Raw genomic sequence first — 21,204 nt, 5'->3', positions numbered from 1 at the left:
GAGCTAGACAAAACATAAGGGCAAACGAAACTCTTTCTTGATTTCACAGAATCGTAGATACATTTAGGTTGGAAAAGACCCTTCAAGATCACCAAGTCCAACTAGCATTAAACCTAGCACTGCCAGGGACATGGTTTAGTGGTAGAATTAAGTGCCACTTCTACAAGTCTTTTAAATAGCTCAGGGGTGGTGACTCATCCACATCCCTGGGCAGGCTGTTCCAATGTTTGACAATACTTTTGGTAAAGAAACTTCTCCTAATATCCAACCTAAGCCTCCCTTGGAGCAACTTGAGTCTACTTACTCTTGTCCCATCGCTTTTTCCTTGGGAGGAAAGAGCAACATCAGTCTTTCTTGGAGTGAGGGACCCAAAACTGAACAGAGGATTCTAGGTGTGGCCTCACCAGTGTCAAGGACAGGTGGAAGATCACTGCCCCTGGTCCTGCTGGCCACACTATTTCTGATACAGGCCAGGATGCCATTGGCCTTCTCGTCCACCTGGGCACATTGCTGGCTCACATTCAGCTGCTGTTGATCAGCACCCCCAGGTCCTTTTCTGACGGACAACTTTCCAGCCGGTCTGCCCCAAGTCTGTAGCACTGTACGGGGTTGTTACGGCCAAACTTAGGACCCAGCATTTTGCCGTCTTTAATCTCACTTCTTCACACATCTGAAAAATCAAACACTAGTAGAGAACTGAGGGGAGATCTCACAGCAGTCTACTTCTTCACAAAGGGAAGCAGAGGGGCAACCATTGATCTCTTTTCTCTGGTGACCAGTGACAGGACCCAAGGGAACAGCCTTAAACTGCGTCAGAGGAAGTTTAGGTTGGGTATTATCATCCAGAGGGTGGTTGGGTATTGAAGCAGGCTTCTCAGGGAAGTAGTCACAGCACCAAGTCTGACAGAGTTCAAGAAGTTCAAGAGTTCAGACATTTGGACAATGCTCTCAGGCACATGGGTGACTCTTGGGGTGTTTCTATGCAGGGCGAGGAGTTGGACTTCAATGATCCTTGTGGGTTCTTTCCAACTCAGAGTATTCTATGATCCTAAGAGTCTTGAATTGTGAGATGCAGTTATGCATAACCCAGCGAAGCAACTGAAAATATGTGAAATGCCACTAGAGTGCACAAAAGTACAGGAATACTCCACTCCACCTGGTTTCATATATGACAGAATTAAGTTCTCTTAGTAAAGGTAACCAAATGGTTTATTCACCATCAAGTCTCAGGAAGCAGTCTTGGTGATCTGAGTTTGTAAAGAATTCTCATCTGCAAGTTCCAGCTGCATACGTAGTGTACATGTGCCTTGCACACAATACTAAAGTAAGAAGAGAGCTGTGCACTCTCTGTGTGCCATTTTTCTGGAGTGCCTTTGGCTCTGGACTGCACAGTCAACAGCTCTTTCCCTGCACTATCACCCTCCCTCCACCCTTGTTACTGCATGTTTCAAAGCTTAGTGTCAGACAACTATTCACAGAATTACAGTATCTTACAGAAATATAAACATTATGGCAACAAGAAACATTCATCTTTGAACACTTCCCAAGGCTACATTTTTCATCTCTCTCATAACATTTCAACAGCCTCATTCATAGTCTCCAACCTACTTAATTTGACCTTTCTGAATACACCCATGTCCACAAGTAATAAATATATCAACTGTATTAAGAGTCTTGTAACTTGTGAAAGCTGCTCATCTGTAACACTTCCACATTCTAAGAAGACAAGAATAAAATGTGACATTTGACTTCATAATACCAAAAAATGAAAAATAAAGTCTTCCATGCTGGTCTTATGCTAAAGTACAAGTGCAGAATGCAAAAACGTAGAAGGAGCTGTTTCAAGAAGTCTTCTGTTATCACAGCCCAAGAACACTTCCACCAATAATTCAAAATGTAAAGAACAAAGTTCACATGCAGCACATCCTTTTCAGTTCAGAAGTGTTGTGATGTTAACAAAGTTAAGAAGAATTTCAACTGTAGGGATGAAAGCCAGCACCAAAACAGAAAATCCACTCAATTCAACCGAACTTAATACCATCAATTAAAGTCTGTCAGGCTCTGTGGTAGATGGAAGATTGAGCAGACATGTTTAAGCACAGAGGGAGCTTTGCCGACGTGGTCTATGCCCTCACAGGAGATAAGAGGAGGAGCCTTGGAGCACACAGAGGAGAAGGACAAGTCTAAACCCAGGCAGATGGAGCTCGCTTAGCCCTGTAAGGCCATCCATCTAAGAGAAGGTCACTCTAATTAAACCTACGTCCTGAGGACCTCGCTGCCACCGTCCAAGCTCACTCGACCCTGGCAGATGACCCTTAGGATTAAAGGGTGGGTCCAGTTCCGCTCACAGTGTCTCACCTAAAAAATCCATTGCACAGGCTCGAAGGCCTTACCCACATTTGCAAAGCTGACAACGACTGACATATAATGCAAATATATTCACACTTGCTCCACAGTCTTTCCTCACCTCATCTTGTAAATCACAACTAATGTACAGGTAATACTAACCACATGAAGATCACTTAAAATGTTTCAGATGTAATAGTTGAATTCTATAATTAAATTCAATATAGTAAATGTTATAAAGTACAGGATAATCATCTTATATGTGTAGATTCTATCTGTGTATAAAAATTATGTAAAGTCCCATTACTTACCTCAAACAAAGTTTGTCTGTGATTAGTTGCACAAAACAACAGAGACTAGGACAGCTTTTGGCTGAGTATGCTAGTAGTATATGAAGAGTGAAAGAGCAGGTCAGAATTAGCTAAAATTTTAACGGCACCACCGAAGAGATGGCAAGAACCACATGTCAAAGTGAAACAGTCTTCACTGTATATATACTTTCAATAGGTATGCATGTCTAGTTGTTGTGTTTACAGTTACTGAATATTATGCTAACATAACCCATAGAAAATGCCAAACTGCATCAACTGCCTTCATGAACAGGGCAGAGTAACTTTTACAAAGATGGAAAGACAAATTATCAAATAATCTTAAAAAAAAGCCAACACAAAGATGACCAGTAGTCCTTTAGAATCAAGTACACAGAAGATTAAATAACAGAATGTTGGAAGTGTTTACAAATGACAAAAAAAATGGACAGCCGAATTTTGTCTTTGACCTTGAGATCTGACATATTTTCTAATGACAGAACTGCTTTAAACATACATAAAATATAACCAGATCAGACAGACTAGATTTATGATAAAAATTAGGAACTGGAAGTTCATTTCCTAGTTTTGCTAAAAACAGTTCAAAAGGTAAAACCTACTTTTCAGGAATAATACGAAAGGGGTAAACTTCTGTTCTGAAGAAAGCACAAAACAGTGACCCAAATCATTTTCACTAAGGGAAAGGGGTTGGGAAGGAAGGAGAGAACACACTCCAAACTCCTAAACATTACAAATGCAAGGCAGAACTTCTACCCACTAAGTTCTGTTGTGTAACTGAAAAAAAAAGAAAGATGAGAAAAGCACTGAAGTCAGCTGAAAAAAAGCTGCCACTTTTGCTAGGCAGACACTGTTTATAAAACAGTGCCTGCCTAGCCGCAGATAGTGAATATTTTGTTTGTTTGTTTTTGAAACTTAAACTCTCATCTTTTACTTGAACTTTTAAAAATTCTGACATTTCAATGTTTTCTTTGCTGAACCCAAACTCTGCGGCACTCTGATATATGTGTAAATTTGAAGGTACCATTAAGCTAATCCTCGGCAAAAGTGAGCACATTTGTTAATCAAGATTAATATGAACTACAAATTAATTCCCACAGCAGTAAAACTCTGGGAGGGTTTATTTTAAATCCAGCCACTGGACAGCTATTTCATAGTTATTGGATAAAGAATGAGCTAACTTTTCCAAGAGGCACTAAGCAAATGCTTGGTCTTCACTTTCATGTGCTCCTTTCAAAATTGCAATGCTAATAGCAAGAAGGTGTTTCGCTAATCATTTTTTATGCAATATCTTTTAAAAACCTTACCTCAGCTGGTTTTGGAGGAGAACTGGTAGCAGGCACACTTTTTGGCTTAGGAATGCTATCAATTAGCTCCAAGATACTTGTCAGCTTCTGATCTGATATTTGGATAGAAAGTAAAGGCATCTGTCCAGAGAGTTTGAACCTGTTTTGTAAAGAATCAAAGTCAAAACTTTCAAAGTTAAAACAATCAATCTTAAACCTATTTCATTCAAACTTCATGTTAATTTTCTTCTGAGAAACACAAAAGTCTTCCTGGTCAGAAAATCATTCATCTAACCATTGCACATAATACATAAATATACATATATATATATATATATATATATATATATATATATACACACACATAAATAGTACTAATAACCACTTGTGATTTGGCTACATAAGCATATTTCACCAAACAGACAAAAAGTAAGGAGGGAAAGCATAAGATATCTTTTGTAAAGTCAAGTATCAAAACCGTGGCCTCCCAGGTTTCCAGAAGATGGCACCATTACACGACGCAATCACTGACCATTATTAAGAGTACTATACATTTTCTTCCAATTGAGTACATTTCCATAACCAACAGAATTTTGCTAAGTAAGTTTAAGTGCAAACTCAATGCATTAAGAGCTGTTTCCCTGAGAAGTGATCCCTAGTATGAAAACAAACAAGAGGAATAATCCAAGTCAAAGAGAGGGAGTATGACAGCATTATTTTTCAAAATATTTTTTGATGTTTATAAAGAGACTCTAAGTTTGGATTTTTAGCTCCTCAATATTTCCAATGACAACTGAAATGTAGCTCTTACAAAAGACCCAACTAAAACAGGCAATACTACCTTTAATAAAAATCTTTAAATATATTATACATATTACTTTTATAACAATATAACATTCTATGACCTTTTCAACATATGAAAATGTCTTCATTTTATTATCATTTTTCTACATACATGTATTTTACTTCCAAGAGTCACACCTAGCCAATTTTAAATAGCACAGGTAAAACTACATTGTTACATTCCCCTCCCCCCCACCTCCCCTAAAAAAAGTAATTTACTATAAATTTTCAAAATTAGGAAAAACACATACTTGGGCATTCTTGCATCTGTAACAACCATAGCCCTGTTAAATTCCATATTTACATCCAAGGGCTGCAAGATACATTGAGATGAATTTTTTAGCTTCCGAGCTTCTTGCCAGTTCTCATCTACAAGAACAAAGAAAACCTACACTTTAAACATTGGAAGAGATCTTCTCATTACACATATCACAGAATTAAAGTATCTACTATTAGCACATATTGCTAAAAATTCAGGTGACATGATCTCTTTTACAGGTCTATATATCAAGAGATATATATTATAGAAGCACTGAATTCAGACACAGAACAATACTGAATAATTTCTCCCATTCACATCTAAACAGTTACCCCATCTATGCTGCAGCCATCTAAGACTCTGATTCTTAACATGCATGGTACTGAGAGTTGAGGCTCTGGAACCAAAGGATTAAGAATTAAATGCTTATGACATCTCTGATTATAACTGACTCTGTATTGCTAGTTGCCAAACTATTAGTCAGTTTCCTTCAACACCTGATCAAAGTAAGTTGATTCTCATTCTTTCTTTACCCTTACAAAACGATCAAACCTACAACTACTTGTGGATTCTGCTCTAAATTTAGAGAAGAAAAGGCATCGAAGGAAAATACCATAGATAAACTAATTAGTCCTATATTTATTATGCAACAAATAAATTAGATGTCTTCAAATATAAAGGATTTTATTATAAATCTGTTTATTTAGTAAAAGCTAAGACAGTAATCGAACCCCTAAAGGCATGTTTTGGAAATTCGTAACATGTTCATAGTACTGAGTTTAGAACACGTTGGAAGATGTATGTTTCAAAGATTCTCCACTGCTTCAGTTAAAAATATAAGAGGCTCAACAAAAACCATAAAATTCATATAAAGAAAGATTACTTTCATGAATACTTACCATGTTTGCTGTACAGTAAGTGTATACTGCTAAGCTGGATGTCAAAACTGTCATAAGCTCTTGACATTATGTCTTCAATAGTGCTTTGTCCTACTTTGAGTTCTGACAAATCAGAACGATTTTTGCTTGTCATCTTAAGACAGTCACAAAAAAAAGAATAAATCAATTTCAAAAATATTCAAAGCACTAATTCTAAAAGCACTTGTTCCTACCATGATAAAAGATTTAATTTAATTCCTCACGACAAGGGCACAGACTCTTACAACTATCACAGCACAGGAGAACTAGAATTAGTAGTTCTAATTCTGCATCAAAATGAAAAATAGAAAGTATAAAACTCTATTTCTTCTTCAAGGAAAGAAACAAAATAAAAAGTGAATTAAAATACATGAAGCTTTAGACAATATATTTTGCATGAAATCATTTTCTTTAACAAGTAACTCATACTCCAAAGTGTAAAGTCTCAAACCCTCTGTAATCAGTAGAATAATCATTCAGTATTTTTATATATAAAAATACTACTGCATTAATCAATTCCAAAATATGAAATCGATTTCTGAGTTCTGTTGAATTCAGTTGTGGCATACTAGTTAAACAGAAAAAAAGGGCATTTGGACTGTTTATCATCAGTCTTGCCTTTATTATCAATCAATATTCCTTTGACTCAGCATAGGGATGCCCATACTTCCTGGGTATTTCACACTCGTATGTGCCCTCTCTGCTGTTCATCTCTGATGGTTGTCCTCAACCTTAAATGTCTAATGATTTTGGATTCATACTCGGTTCTGTCAGACCCAGGTAACATTCAAGAGAACTGAAACAGGTTTAAATACTAGCATCTAGGACATAGCATTTTTTTCCAGTGCTGCTGAACTATGACTACTTTTACATTAAAAATAATTTGCAGATTGAAAATTCAGAATTACTAGATTAATAATCTTACGTATCTGCATTAAGAAACAGTTTCCCCCCCGGCTTGATTTCATCCAGTACACAACTGAAGGGAAAAGACTGTTGGCTTTGTATCAGACATAATCATTCAACAAATGACCCACATCTCACTTAAGCATGTCACTCATAGTGAATATGTAATTACTGATCATATCCTGAGAGGTAATTAAATTTTCTCTTATGGTATTGCCAAATTCCCTCATCTTGCTTTCTAATTTCTATTAAAGGACAGAAGCCAATCCAGGAGTCACATTCACTACAAAAATTACACATCTATTTCAGAAAAAAAATCTCAGACACACTGATTTTGAAACGTGTTCTTCTATGTGTTATTCAAAGAGTAGCTTCTATGGGTGGAATAGGAGGTGGACTATTAGATCTGTCTCAAGCACCCAGGTAACTACGAAGTGCCACCTCTACAAAGTGCCTACAAATGACCAGCATTCAGAAGAGCTGGTAAAATTATAAATCACTGAAATAACTTGGATTTACAACCAGACCACTTATTTTTAGTATCTACACAGCAATGTTTTTTGCTAATTCCACTTTCTGAAGCAGTTCTTTCTAACCACGGCCTACTGCAAGGTCCTGAGCTTGGGTTGGAATGACCCCTGGTATCAATGCATGGCACCACCATGACAGGTGCAGGATGACCAGGCAGAGCTCCAGTGGGAACATGCTGCCTCACAGGTGCCAGCCTGCAGGATGTGCTGACTCTTACGCCAACACCAGACAGCAGCAGTGAGCACACCTGTGGGAGGTGTGCCCAGGTAGAGGCTATGCTTAGTGACATAGCTGCAGGAGGAGGTGAGTAGGGGGAGCTGGTCAGAAGCCATCTGAATATGAGCCAGCAGTGTGCCCAGGTAGCCAAGAAAGTCAGTAGTATGTATGTGGCTATGTCAGTGGCTTGTATCAGAAACAGCATGGCCAGCAGGACTAGAAAAGGGACCATCACCTTATACTCAGCACTAGTGAGGCCGCACTTTGAATACTATGTTCAATTTTGGGCTCCTTATGGCAAGAAAGACATTGAGGGGCTGAAGCATGTTCAGAGAGGGGCAGCAGAGCTGGGGAAGGTCTGGAGCACAAGTCCTATGAGAAGTGGCTGAGGCAGGTGGGGATGTTCAGTCTGAAGAAAAGGAGGCTGAAGGAACACCTTATCCCTAAAACTACCTGAAAGAAGAGTGTAGCCAGGTGGGAGTCAGCCTCTTTTCCCAAGTAATAAGTGACTGAACATGTGGAAACAGCCTCAAGTGGTGCTGGGGGAGGTTTACGAAAAATTTCTTCATTGAAAGGGTTGCAAGCATTGCAAGAGGCTGCCCAGGGATGTGGCTGAGTCACCGCCCCTGGAAGTATTTCAAAGCCACATAGACATGGCACTTAGGGACATGGATTAGTGGTGGACTTGGCAATGCTGGGCTAATGGTTGGACTCAAGGATCTTAAAGGTCTTTTCCAACCGAAGTGATTCTATAGTTCTATAATCAATGCAGGCTAGTGATGATGGGATCAAGAGTTGCCCTGCTGTACTCATGGACGAAAAGCTCAACACGACTCAGCAATGTGCACTTGCAGCCCAGAAAGCCAATCACATCCTGGGTTGCATCAAAAGAAGCATGGGCAGCAGGATGAGGGAGGTGATTCTGCCCCTCTACTCTGCTCTTGTGAGCCCCGGCCTGTGTACCGCAACCTGCAGAAGCAGGTCCAGAGAAGGACTACAAAAATGATCAGAGGGACAGAATACCTCTCCTGTGAAAAAAAGGCTGAAAGAGCTGTGGTTTTTCAGCCTGAGGAAGAGAAGGTTCTGACGAGACCTTACAGCAGCATTTCAGTACTCAAAGTAGGCCTATAAGAAAGATGTGGACAGACTTTTTAGCAGAACCTGTTCTGACAGGACGAGGGGTAATGCTTTAAAACTAAAAGAGGGTACATTTAGGCTAGCTGTAAGGAAGGATTTTCTTACAATGAGAGTGATGATACACTGCCACAAGAGGTGGTGGATGCCCCATCTCTGGGCACATTCAAGGTCAGACTGGACAGGGCTCTGAGGAACCTAATCTAGTTGACAATGTCCCTGCTCATTGCAGGGTGGTTGGAGTAGATGACTTTTAAAAGTCCCTTCCAACCCAAATGATTTTATGACTAAGTGAAACCACATGCTCCGAAAGTCACTCTGTTGAAAAGACAGAGCCAATTTACTCTCTTTAGCAAGATTTTAAGATTTGAAACAAATTCTTACTTAAGCAGTAGATAAGGCAATACAAACAGGTATTAAGTAGCAGAATCAATCTTACTCAGACTACAAGTAAAAAAAAAAAGAAATTGCCCGCATACATACAATATCATTTATCTTGAAAGAACACAAATTCAGCGGTGAGAAGATTGCTAAAAATACTGATATAGTGATAAATTCTACATAAATCATTAGTTTTTTGACTTTTCGCTTGCATGAAATCTCAAACATACCTCTAATTTTACTCAAATTATTTTAAAAATTGTCAGTATGTTTACTTTTCTCATTTTAAAGTAAACTCAATGACCAAAGGTAAATAATAATAATAATTTAATAAGAATACCATTTAATCATGTAAGTAAGAAGTTCACTATTTTATATTCTAAGGCAAAAAAATGTTAGATATTTTCCATGTAACAGTTCAAAGCATCAACAGTAGTTTCATATTACAGGATGATCACTTTTTAACAATTCTTTTGCGTTGAAAGAATGCACTGAAAAGAGTTCAGTAATTTCTGCCTTGACTGGAAAGCAGTTTAAAATAAATAACTAATACATAAACAGCAAGTGGCACTTTTACTTAATTGATACCATAAAATACAAATGTAAAAGCTGAATTATAATTTTCAGTAAATTACTGCATTAGGTAAATACATACTTTAACACTACCAAGATCCAGAAGTAGTAAATTTGATGTATTATCATAGAATCCTCCCTGTGGAACAATGATGTATGAAGCCATGAGGTTAATTTTGAGGTCAAGAACTTTCTGGGTTTCAATAATATACATCAAACCTGAAAAATAGTATGATTAGTAAACATAAACAAAGTAATCCATACAGAAGCTATAGCACTAAAAAAAAGCTATAAAAAGCAAATCGAGTCTAACTTGAAATTAATCCTGAACGCTAGATAACTAAGGTACAGATGATCTTCAGATTTCTTCTGAACCAATAATTACAGGCAATCCTTAGAGAAGCACCAAATAAATGAAATGGTTAGCAAACAATGCTAACTGACAAGTATAGAAAGCAACACAACATATGCAAATCCAAAAAAGTTCCATAATCAGCAGAGATGAAATAAGAAGAACTGGAATGTGAACTGCAACTCTGCAATTACTGAGTTAGCCCACTGTGCTCTGTAGATTCAGAAATTTTATTGTTCTAGATATTCTTACTGGGAGTATCCAGCTGCACTGGTCAAACTCCTAGTGTTGTTACTATTGAAATACTATTGATACTATGATGACAAGCATCTCCATCTTCAGACACTGAAGATCAGCAAATACCTTATCTTCCAAAAATTATGCTTAAAAATCATGCAATTAGTTGGGAAATTCAGGCTGTCAGAACATTTGAGATCAAATTCTGCTTTTCTGCTTGTCTGTAGAGGAATGAATGGTCTTGCTTCAAATTAGTACTGAAAATTGCCTTATGATGCAGCCACAACCCATTAAATATTTACCATGTGCAACAAGCTGATAATCTCAGTAAAGATAATAAATTATGAAGATAACAACATGACACTCAGCACATCCACTGGTAAGAAAACAATTAAAACTGCTACATTATCAAAGGTTGTCTTGCCACAGGAGATTTAGGTTAATCAATGAAGAACTGGGTGACAACCACATTTGAGGATTTGCAAGGTAAAACAACTTGGGATACTGCCTAACTGTATTTGAGTGATGTAGAAAGTTCAAGCAAATACTTTCTTTTTTCCTTCACTTGGGAAGATAATATAGTGGAGTCCATACATTGACCTCTGGTAAACCAAACTTTTGTAATGTCTTTTAATGCTGAAAATCATAACTACTTTGGCATAGCAAGTTCCTTCACTTCTGCAGTTCACAGTTCCCCTGTATTTTTCAGCTACCTTCTACCACTCAAAGAAAAGTGTTAAAAATTAATTCCTGAGGATTGCAAGTCTGACCATATTAATTATGTTGATACGTTCCCATTCTTCTTATTCTACCTCTGCAACTAGTGTAGTCTACCCCACAACAGAAGATTCTGCAGATCAAATCTTTGTGCCCTGGAAATTTTTTAAGTCTCAGACAAGATTTTACAAGAAATGTGCCACATATTTTTAGACATTCCATCAAATTTCTTGTTTCTGACTGGATCAAGCCTTTAAATTACCACAGGCAAATCAGCATTCTTGTGAGGGTGTGAACAGTATTTGGTATACCTCTAAAGTAATGATATGCTGAAACTGTAATAAACACAGAGTATGATTCCATATTTCCACAAAAAATTTCATTATGATCAACACCAGTGTATTTGGTGGTAATGAGCAGAGAACCAATTATATTAAATCCAGCAAATTTACAAATTCATCTCAAGAAAGAGCAATGCATTGTGGTATCATTATATTTAGTATTGCTGAAGAAGTTTCTGAAAGAAAAGTAAGTTGATCTACAAAACTTTGACTGGTTAACCCAATATTAGTCCTTAATTAAACAGTTCAGTCAAAGAAAAGCTAATGAATAAAAATACAACTGACACCTAATTTCCCTCCCAACATCAGCTTGATAAAAGCAATCAATTAAATATACATTATGCTTGAATTTTCTGTAAATTCTTTATCACTTGACTATTCAGATTTTTTTAAACTTACAATTCAAATATTAATACATTACAAATTTAAATGAGGTTTAAAAAAAAGCATTTGTTGCTTGGCCTTTTTGCTTTTAAAAAATAATTTATATATGAAATCTCCCCTTAGCATCCACTCCCATCCACATAGATGGGACACTGCTGGATATATCTCTGATCTAGAAAGCCTCACACATCCTTCCCGGAACACATTAATTCTACACATCTCAGTGTTAGTTTCCAAAGTATTCAACTTTTTAATTAATGTGTTAAAATGTAAGTTCTCCAGAGATAAAATGAAAACTAGGGTGATGGCTTTAATGCCGAGCAACTGGAAGGCAGATAAATATAGTTTATGTGACTTGAACTGAGTTAGTCCAAATTAAAATCAATATTCATCAAGGAATACAGAAAATGGAAAACAACCATATAAAGGCAGATAATGTCCTGAAAAGCAAGAACTCTGAAAATGATTTAGGGGTTACTTTAGAGGACTAATATCTTAGTATCAGTTTTTAAGGAGTAGGAAATAATTAAGGACATTTAGATATCAGATGAACAAAACTGAAGAAGTAACAAACCGTGTATGGACTACAAATACTGAAATACTGTCTTATGGGCATGCAGCATATCTTACAAAGAAGCAGAAACAGTTGAATTTAAAAAAAGATACACACAAAATATCCAGTATCTAGAATAAATGCATTGCAATGAGATTGAATAATTCAACTTATTTAGGTGTTGTGTTAGAAAGCTATAACTTGGGTTCATGCATCTCCATATGGAAGGATACAATGTTGTCTTAGTCCTAGAATGAAAAATTTGTCTGAGTGTGTCACTAGAAAACATGTAGCACTTGCCTGTTGATGTTTTTTCACGGAACTCTTCAAGTTTCGTCAGAGTTGCTGATGTCAGTTGCTCTAAACTTACATCTTTTGGAGGCCTGAAGAAATCCACTAAGTTATTTACTGTCAACTGTTAAAATAAAGGAAAAATAAAACATGGCAAGTTTACTATTAAGATTTTCCAAGATTTATACCTTATTCCAATATTTACTTACTGCATCATACACTATTTCCAGTGGCTGTGATTCTATTCTAAGCTTCTGATCTGCTTTCTCATCCAAAGGATTAGTCTCAAACATTATGCTTAAAAGTGAGGTACTCTCATCCGAATAGGCCGTTCGAGAAGATAGGAGACAGGGTGTACACTTTTCTCGGGACATGCCTGTAACTTCAAGTGAGGTAATTTTTGATTCAAATCTGTAAAGAAAGGTAAACAGACTGTTTAGATGTAATATCCATCTGGCTAGGCACAATTAGGTAGTAAGAGTATAGGAAATGAGCTTGGAAAAAACCCAATACAACACATCTCTACCCGAACTTCAACACAAATAGCTTACTCTAAGGAGTAAACACACATCTGTCTGTTAACTGTTTTCCATTTCATTATCTTTTTTGTCTGTTAGCCTTGACTAAATAAGAAATGAGGTCCAAGTTATTCCCTTCATACACTTTTCATGAGGACAGGTGTCAGGGCAGGAAGGAGACAGGCAAATGGGAATTCTGCAGTACGAGCTCAAGAATTACATCGTATAATTGATACTAGAAAACAGACATACATCAGAAACGAAAGAGTTCCAGTGCAGAGAAATAGAAGAAACAACGATAAATAGTCTCATTACTCTCAAGACGTATATTTTATATCTTGGATTTTTTATTTTTTCAATATCTTGTCCACCTCTTTAATAGCTCTTAGTTGAAGATCTTTATCTCCAAACACTCAAAGAAAAATGTTTCACTGTAAAAATGTAATATTTTCTTCCTTTTTCTTAGTATAATAACTTTATTTGGGCCATTTAGATGCACAAGAGTACAAACAGAAAAGCCACATGCAAAACTTATAAAAAAAGATCAATAGTATCTTAATATTATACATACATTATACTAATATGCCTCAAAGTAGAGGGCACAAGATTTAAAGCAGGAAGGCTACTCTCCCCCAGAATATTTAAGTCATTACATTTGAAACGAAATTAAAATATTTCAGTAGATACTTTTCATCTGCCAGTGTAAGAACACAAAACAAAGCAAAAATCATCAGTTACAGCTTTCTTCTAAAATCTAATCTGAAAGTTAATTGAGAATTCAAGAACTTTTCAGTCAGGTTAAATGCCCACACGCAAGCATTTGCAAGATCACCTTGCTCAGATTAAGTTTCAAAAGGAGTAACAGTTGCTTTTAAAAGCAAGTAACAACTTGGCACCTGGATAGTTTGCACATAACAAACTGAAAAAACAGGAGTAAATCCATATTGGCACAAAAACTTCTGAAGATGCAGAGAACTCTATCATGGAAACAGTATCCATGATTCATCCATCAATTGTAAAATTATTCCACTCCCAAACTGCACAAGAAATTACAGTGAAAAATGGAGCTTAAATACTGTAATAGTCTAAAAATGCTTATTAGCCATCATCAGCATCACATGAGGAACAAGTACAGTTTGACAGAAAGCTCACCTTACTGCTTGTGCACCTGGTCGTTGGGTAAATACTGTACTCAACCCAGTTAATGCAAATTCTACCAGCTCAGGAGTTTGCCTGTTTTCTCTTATGGATATAGACATGCTTAGTAACTTCACAGAGAACTTCATGGCTTCATACTATATATGCCAAAAAACAATACAGGATTACAAAATACATTAATACACATTTTGATAGAGTTTATGAAGAGATGAAAGCTACAAATAACAGTTCAAAACTATTTTTCTCAAGTTATGAATAGTCTGTATCATAGCTGGTGTAAAAGTCATTCCCAAACAGTTACCAGGAAGAGATAGGGCTAGAGTAACAAGTAGACTTAGAAAGGTATGTCTGGTGTCTCTACACAACATTTTGTGATAAAGACTCTCTGATGTAGAGCCAAAAACCAGTCAATTGTATTGTCCTTGGTACCCCACATTAACATGATATCAGGCTATTGCTGAAAGGTTCAAAATGTTGCTATTCCCCATTACAGCCCTTGAATCACCTCTTTCCTTATATAATCATTTATTCTACCTCTTCTACTATCACTCCTATTTTAGATTCCAGTGTATTTTCTTATCCCTTATTAAGATCCCTTAGTACATTTTGTGAAGAAGCTTCTGAATATTTAAAGGCGATCTATAAAGCACTTCAATATTTAAAGAACAATACACTACATACATGATTTTATGGTAGCTAGGGCAAGCAAAATTTAACTGTGAAGTGTTTCAGAATATCCAAAGTAAGCTATACAAGTAGTATCCTGAAACTGCATCTAATGATGCTGTCTTCTGCATAAAGCCAGCATGTAGCAACTTAATTAAAAAGTATCAGAAGAGTATTCAAATGTAGAGACAGAGCTTCAAGTAATTTGAAAAGTGATTTCCTACATTTAGATTTTTATTAGTAGATAAAACTACCATTCGGCATCATAGTCAATCATGACTTACTGATTTTGGAAGAGTTGGATCCACAGCTGTTTCACTATATCCAATTGCTGCATAAAGTTTAGCCTTTTCTTCCTGTGTCATCAGTTCTTCAAGACCTGTCACATTTCAAGAGGTTAGTTAAACTCAGTACAGGTATCTAAAAAGTGCAAATACTGTTACGCACTTTACAGGCCTTGGTAGCTCTACAATGTACAGCAGATACTGTCAACATTGTCCTGAATTAGTAAAAGCAAATACACTGAGGTTTAAAGCCAAGTCTTGAGTATCCTAAAGCATGCTTTAAAATGCTTTTATTCTGACCTGTTCTATTTCCTAAGTTGCTAACAACAGAAGTAACCTTTCTGATTTACATTCCATGTTCCATAACCATTACTAGGAGCCCTACACTTAAGTAAATCAAAGTCTAATACATTGCATGAAATACACAAATTTTAAAATGAATGGAAGTAAAATAATTTTCATTCCATTAAGTTCTACTGTTTTCTAGCACTTTCTTCAAATACCCATACACATACATTGTGCATGCAAATACAAAAACTGGCAGAAGAAATCACATATTGAAGACAGTTCAGAAAGAATTATTAAAGGAATTGTACAATATCTCTGTTACATGCAATTAACAACTTCATCAGAAAAAAAAGGCTAAGAGAAAATGTAAGCGGTAATAATTTGATAATAAAAACAAAGTTCTATTCCACTGCTGGGGATCTATTATTCTAATAAATCATTTCTAACAACAGAAAAAAATACAAATAAATTGTCATACTTGAACCCTTGATTTCTTGCTTTTTTTCATCCTTTTTTTCACCTGACCAGCTCCATATCCAACTAAACCAGCCACCAGAATTTTCATCAGCTTGTTTTACTCCTGGTCTGTAGATTTTTAATCCAGCCTTAGTTGCCTTAAATTTAAAAAATACTCAGGTAAGTAATTTTCTTCATGCTTTTTTCTTCATTTTCTTAATGAAAATATAGACCCAAGACATCTCTAACACATCAAAACATCATTAGACAACAATTAAAAAGGCAACATGTTATTCCTTAGTTTTCCTTCTAGTAACTTTTTCAAGTATACACTGCAATATCAGACCAATTCTATTTTGCATAATAACAAACACCTTTAAGAATGAAAAAGGCATGTAAAAGGTCAATAAATGTTTCTTACATAGCAGATTTTCTCTCTAGCTTTCACCATAAAAAAATCCACAGCCTTATACAGTGCTTTACGTTACAATAATGGCATTAGAAACAATCATTTAAAATACATATGTAAGCAATTAAATAGCCAGCACAGGCCAAAATTTAAATCAGCCCTATATTTTTCATTTCAAGATAGATGTGCAAAGCAATTTAAAAAAATTACTCTTGTAATACAGCATTTACTCTAAGAAAAATAGAAAACTATTCCTGGATCTGATACATACAGGTATAACAGTAAGGAAGATCTCCATTCTCCCATATTCAATACTTCCATAACTAAGGGATGCCCCGTCTGATACCAGCAATGATTCTAATACTGGTCCTCACAGAAAGTGCAAACTACATCCACTGAAAGTTTGGCATGAGAATGGCAAACAAGTATCAAGTGATCTAAGAGACAGAGGGGTTCTCAGAACTATAGTGGACCACATAAACTAACTTTCTTCATGACTAATACGATCCAAAAAGATACAAATAGTTGCAGATAAGCCCTAAATTTAGAGGTACTCTAGTGAAAGCAATACCTAAAGTGAGTGAGACAGGGATCTCTTCTCAGCATTCAAAACCCCAAGATCTGTGCAACATAATTAGGGAAAACAGTCGACTATAAATCAGAACTATGTAGGGACTTGTCACATCTATACACCTACAGCCCAATAGAAAGTAGGACTCACCACAAAAACACAGAGGCTTCTGAATTGATACTACTGATTCACCTCAGAGAGATGATGCAGAATGTCAGTTAAACATCGAGTCTCAAAAAGTTTGAACAAAGTCCTCAAAAGTCCTCTTTATAAAGGTCACCAAGTTATCAAGTAGATGTTACAGAGTGAACAGTCCAAGGAAAAACTGAAAAGAGCCTTAGGCTGTTGAATCTGTGAAATTACAGGTTTCTGGGACATCAAGGGGTTGGTATTGAAGGACAACTGTCACAGTGAAGAAGAAATGATGTTTAAAGCTGTGATGCTCCACATAGCAGGCAGGAGCAGGCACTGGAGTCCAGGGTAAGCAAGACTACAGGCAGAAGCCAGAGGAACTGTATTTCTGCAAAGATGAAGAAAAAAATCTGTGCAGTATGGGAACTACACAGATTTGCTGAAGAACTCTTGGATTTTCCCCATTGTCCATTTACAATGGTTTAGTAATGAATGCAGTCACAGATTGTGGCAAGTTTAATCAGCAAGGTAAACTGTTTTGACTAACAGAGAGAACTATGTGAAAGGAGGGTGTAGCCAGGTGGGGGTCAGTCTCTTCTCCCAAGTAACAAGTGATGAACATGCGGAAAGAGCTTTAAGTTGTGCCAGGGGAGATTCAGATTGGATATTATGAAAAATTTCTTCATTGAAAGGGTTCCCAAGGACAGGAACAGGAACAGATGGCTGAGTCACCATCTCTGGAGGTATTTGAAAGACACGCAGATGCGGTGCTTAGGCACATGGTTTACTGGTGGACTTGGCAGTGTGTAGTTAACAGTTGAAGGTCTTTTCCAACCTAAATGATTCCATGATTCTATCCTGTATTCTTATTTAGGTGAATCACCTACAAAGTTTTCCCTAGACTGAAAGCATAAAATGTCTCAAGCTACCTGATACTTGATGCTTGGCTCACTGAAGCAAGCACTAGTGTGCTAGTGTCTGGTACTTAGCACACTAGTGCTAAGAACAAAAAGTGGCTTGAGGTTTGCAATATAAAGTTCTTGCTACAAAGTTGCCAGAAAATCAGCTAGCATTGTGATCACGAATATGATTTCTGGTGAGCTTGATTTCAAGATCTAGGTGAAAATAAGCCCTTGAAATTCAACTTCTAGGTATGGTTTTAAAAAACAGAAAAGCTTCACAAACAGCAGGATCATTTATCTGGCTTTACTCCACCCACATCTAAAGAGTGAAGACAGAACACAGTAGAATCACTGTGACCTGATTTTCAATACTTTCAAATATATTTTGATAACCAGCTAGCAGATCTTTTAAGACGCTCTTTAACGCTTCTCGAATACAATCCTTAAAGCCCAAACGACTGAAAATTTATTCACTTGCAATCTACTTCTAAGCATTACAGAAACCTATCTTAAATCTCAGGATTTGAAGGTAGTCAGGAATGCAATATGACATAACCTTCCGTAAGCAGCATAGTCACACTGGGGAAAAGAAGAATAAAACTAGATAGAAAATACTTCAGGATTTCCCTCGCCTTGCAAAAAGTTTGAGGAGAGAGATAAACCAAAAGAAACTATAAAGTATAGGATAAAAATATTCCAAAATCAAATGAGAACTACAAGAAGACAAAAAAACCCTCCTTGTGAAAAGCAGTCCAATTCAGCCAAACAACTGAAGGGGAGGGTCATGAATGTGTCTTCTGTAAAAGTCTGGATAATGATGCACCAAAAGCAAAAATCACATGTACAGATTCATCTTCAGAGTTTTGGGTTAGAAGCCCAATATCTATTACTGCAGCAATTGCATTCACACCATATTTAATATACTCCACACTCCTCAAAAAAAAAAATCAAATTGCTTTCAAGCACTGCCATAAGCAGTCACTGAAATTCGTGAAGTTTAATTATTATTTTCAGATTGAAAACTTCATAGTCTACTTACTTTTAGTTACCTTGATTATTAATGTAGAAAGATTTCAGAAAATTTATAAAGATTTCACTTCAATGTCCTAGAATGATACTCAGCCACTACTGAAAACTAGGCAGTATGTTAACCTAGGAAAACTGAGGCTAACTAATTAAGTGTAACTACTCAAGTCACATTATCTTGCCTAATTGTGATAATCTACTTAAACGTTTTCTGCATTTGTGGTATTCTGAATAGTAACATTGCAAAGAGTCAACACACAACAGATGTTCAGTCTACATAATAAGGTATCATGAAGGAAAGGAATAAACTAGTAGTCTACTGTTGGGGGATGGAGGGACCACGGAGCTTTGGATATAATTGCTTCCAACTTGACCTCTGTAACGTTTTGACCATATTTTCCACAGCAGATCTTCCTCATCACATGTGGAAAGAAATTTATCCCAGATCAGTCACTCTGAAGAAGCAGTATATGGAGTTACTTAATTTTTGCTTAATTACAAGCTGAAAGTAACTATGCCTTAGAGTAGAAACCATGAAATATTAGGAAAATTGAAAGACTGTATGATACACAATTCAATTACTAGATCTAAAATCCATCTGCTGGAAATGTCCACAACCTCATGTTTCAGTTACTCTTGGACTAATTTAAATTACGGAATTTTACCTCAACTTCTGCTTGTTGCCTTGCTAGAGTGATGTTAAAAATATCCAAGGCCTTTTCTAATTCCTGGAAAAGAGGTGAGAAATTATTTTTTGACAGTTTCCTTTTGTTACATGTCACAGTTCAGTTTTACAGTGAACAATTCAATTTATGCAACCTAAGTTATTTTGCTCAATCTGAAAACTTAAACCTGGAAAAGAAAATCACGTCACTTCAAGTTTTTCTTTCCCGAAGTTTCTAATTTAAAAAATTACACCTATGTTTGTTAATACCACTAACAGAAAAAGGTAGTGATGTAGGTACAAGTATGGCCACTGAAAATTTTATTTTAAATTAGAACTGACTTAAAAATATGTAAACATTTAACTTTAAACAAATATCAAGATGAACGCTGTTAAATCCTTCAATAAAAAATTACTAACCTCCAACAATTTCAAGATTTCTTCATCAGGTTTTCTTGATGTTATCTTTGTTTTATACATTTCTTTATAGTTTTTCACTTGCTTCCTGTGGTGTCGAATATGTTCCCATGACCACATTTGGAGCTTAGGTTGAACATTTACTTCAAGGATGCCATAAATAACATACTGCCACCTGAAAGCAAAGACAAATGAAGTATAGCTTACATTTCTTTGAGTATACAGAAAAGACTTCTAAAGCTTTGCAGACTATTAATGAATACACTCCAAGCTGTGTACAGTGGAATCTCATGTCTAATATTGCACTTCTGATCAAGTGGAGGAACTTAAGGATTTTACAGGTTGCTGTTTTCTAAAATTAAAAAGTAACTGTGTATGAAAAATACTCACAAATCTATGCATGTATGTGTGAAAATAATAAAAATATATTTGTAAGGAATCTTCTGAAATCAAATTTTTGTCATCTAGGTTGAAAAAGTTGGCCTATTTTTACGTATATTTTCTTGTAATAGTACCTAACGTATAATGGGGGGGCATTCACTAAAACAGTGTTATGGTATTAAAATACTGTAAGACATAAGTTCCTGATAATGGCCTTTAAGACAGTAATCATAGGCTTTCAAGTATTGTGTCCTCAGCTTTGGTTTGAGGTCCTCATCAATTTTTTATAGTACTAGCTTAAGAAAAAAAAGTGAAAACAAAAGTGAAGACTTCCTTTCAAAGACTTCATTTCAGAAGGAAATTACTTCTAACCCCCTTAAGTAAGAAAAAATTCCTTGGTAATAATTTCAAATTAATAACTAACAAAGTATTTTCAAAGTCTGAGACTGCATACCATGTCTTGGCGTTGTTGTGCAATGGAACATCAGGTCTGTATTTTCTGTATGGCAGATTTCGAGTCATCATATCAATAGACTCAAGAAGCTCCATAACACTGAAGTACTAAGCAAACAAATTCAAACTGAGAGTTATTACCTTTGTGAGAACAACATGTATCAAGATTCCCTTTCAAGAGCAAATCAGTTACAAAGAAAAACAAGACTAAGTTAATAGATTCTGTATGTCCACTGTAAAATTTCAGACTGCTTTTCTTATTCTCACAAACTAACTTCTTTACCAC

General features: G+C 36.1%; 1 protein-coding gene across 8 annotated transcripts in view; it reads right to left on the bottom strand.

Moving 5' to 3' along the window:
• VPS13A (vacuolar protein sorting 13 homolog A) overlaps positions 1–21,204 on the bottom strand; it is a 99,419-nt gene that overhangs the window by 64,560 nt on the left and 13,655 nt on the right. For all 8 annotated transcript variants that reach the window (XR_003526359.1, XM_027635382.1, XM_027635381.1 and 5 more), the window contains exons 12-23: positions 20,920–21,026; positions 20,088–20,259; positions 19,669–19,731; positions 15,986–16,121; positions 15,220–15,314; positions 14,264–14,406; positions 12,803–13,004; positions 12,603–12,717; positions 9,801–9,937; positions 5,960–6,092; positions 5,053–5,170; positions 3,980–4,118 (exon numbers count right to left, since the gene is read on the bottom strand). Coding sequence is in view for 7 of the 8 variants with exons in the window: in XM_027635382.1 (XP_027491183.1) it covers positions 3,980–4,118; positions 5,053–5,170; positions 5,960–6,092; positions 9,801–9,937; positions 12,603–12,717; positions 12,803–13,004; positions 14,264–14,406; positions 15,220–15,314; positions 15,986–16,121; positions 19,669–19,731; positions 20,088–20,259; positions 20,920–21,026 (1,560 nt within the window). In the remaining variant the exon portion in view is untranslated. The remainder of the gene's footprint in view (positions 1–3,979; positions 4,119–5,052; positions 5,171–5,959; positions 6,093–9,800; positions 9,938–12,602; positions 12,718–12,802; positions 13,005–14,263; positions 14,407–15,219; positions 15,315–15,985; positions 16,122–19,668; positions 19,732–20,087; positions 20,260–20,919; positions 21,027–21,204) is intronic.

This window comes from Corapipo altera, unplaced genomic scaffold, assembly GCF_003945725.1.
Source record: "Corapipo altera isolate COAL_440 unplaced genomic scaffold, ASM394572v1 61411, whole genome shotgun sequence".
Classification (NCBI taxonomy): Eukaryota; Metazoa; Chordata; class Aves; order Passeriformes; family Pipridae; genus Corapipo; species Corapipo altera.
The sequence above is the reverse complement of the archived record's forward strand: the minus strand, read 5'-3'. Positions and strand labels throughout refer to the sequence as shown.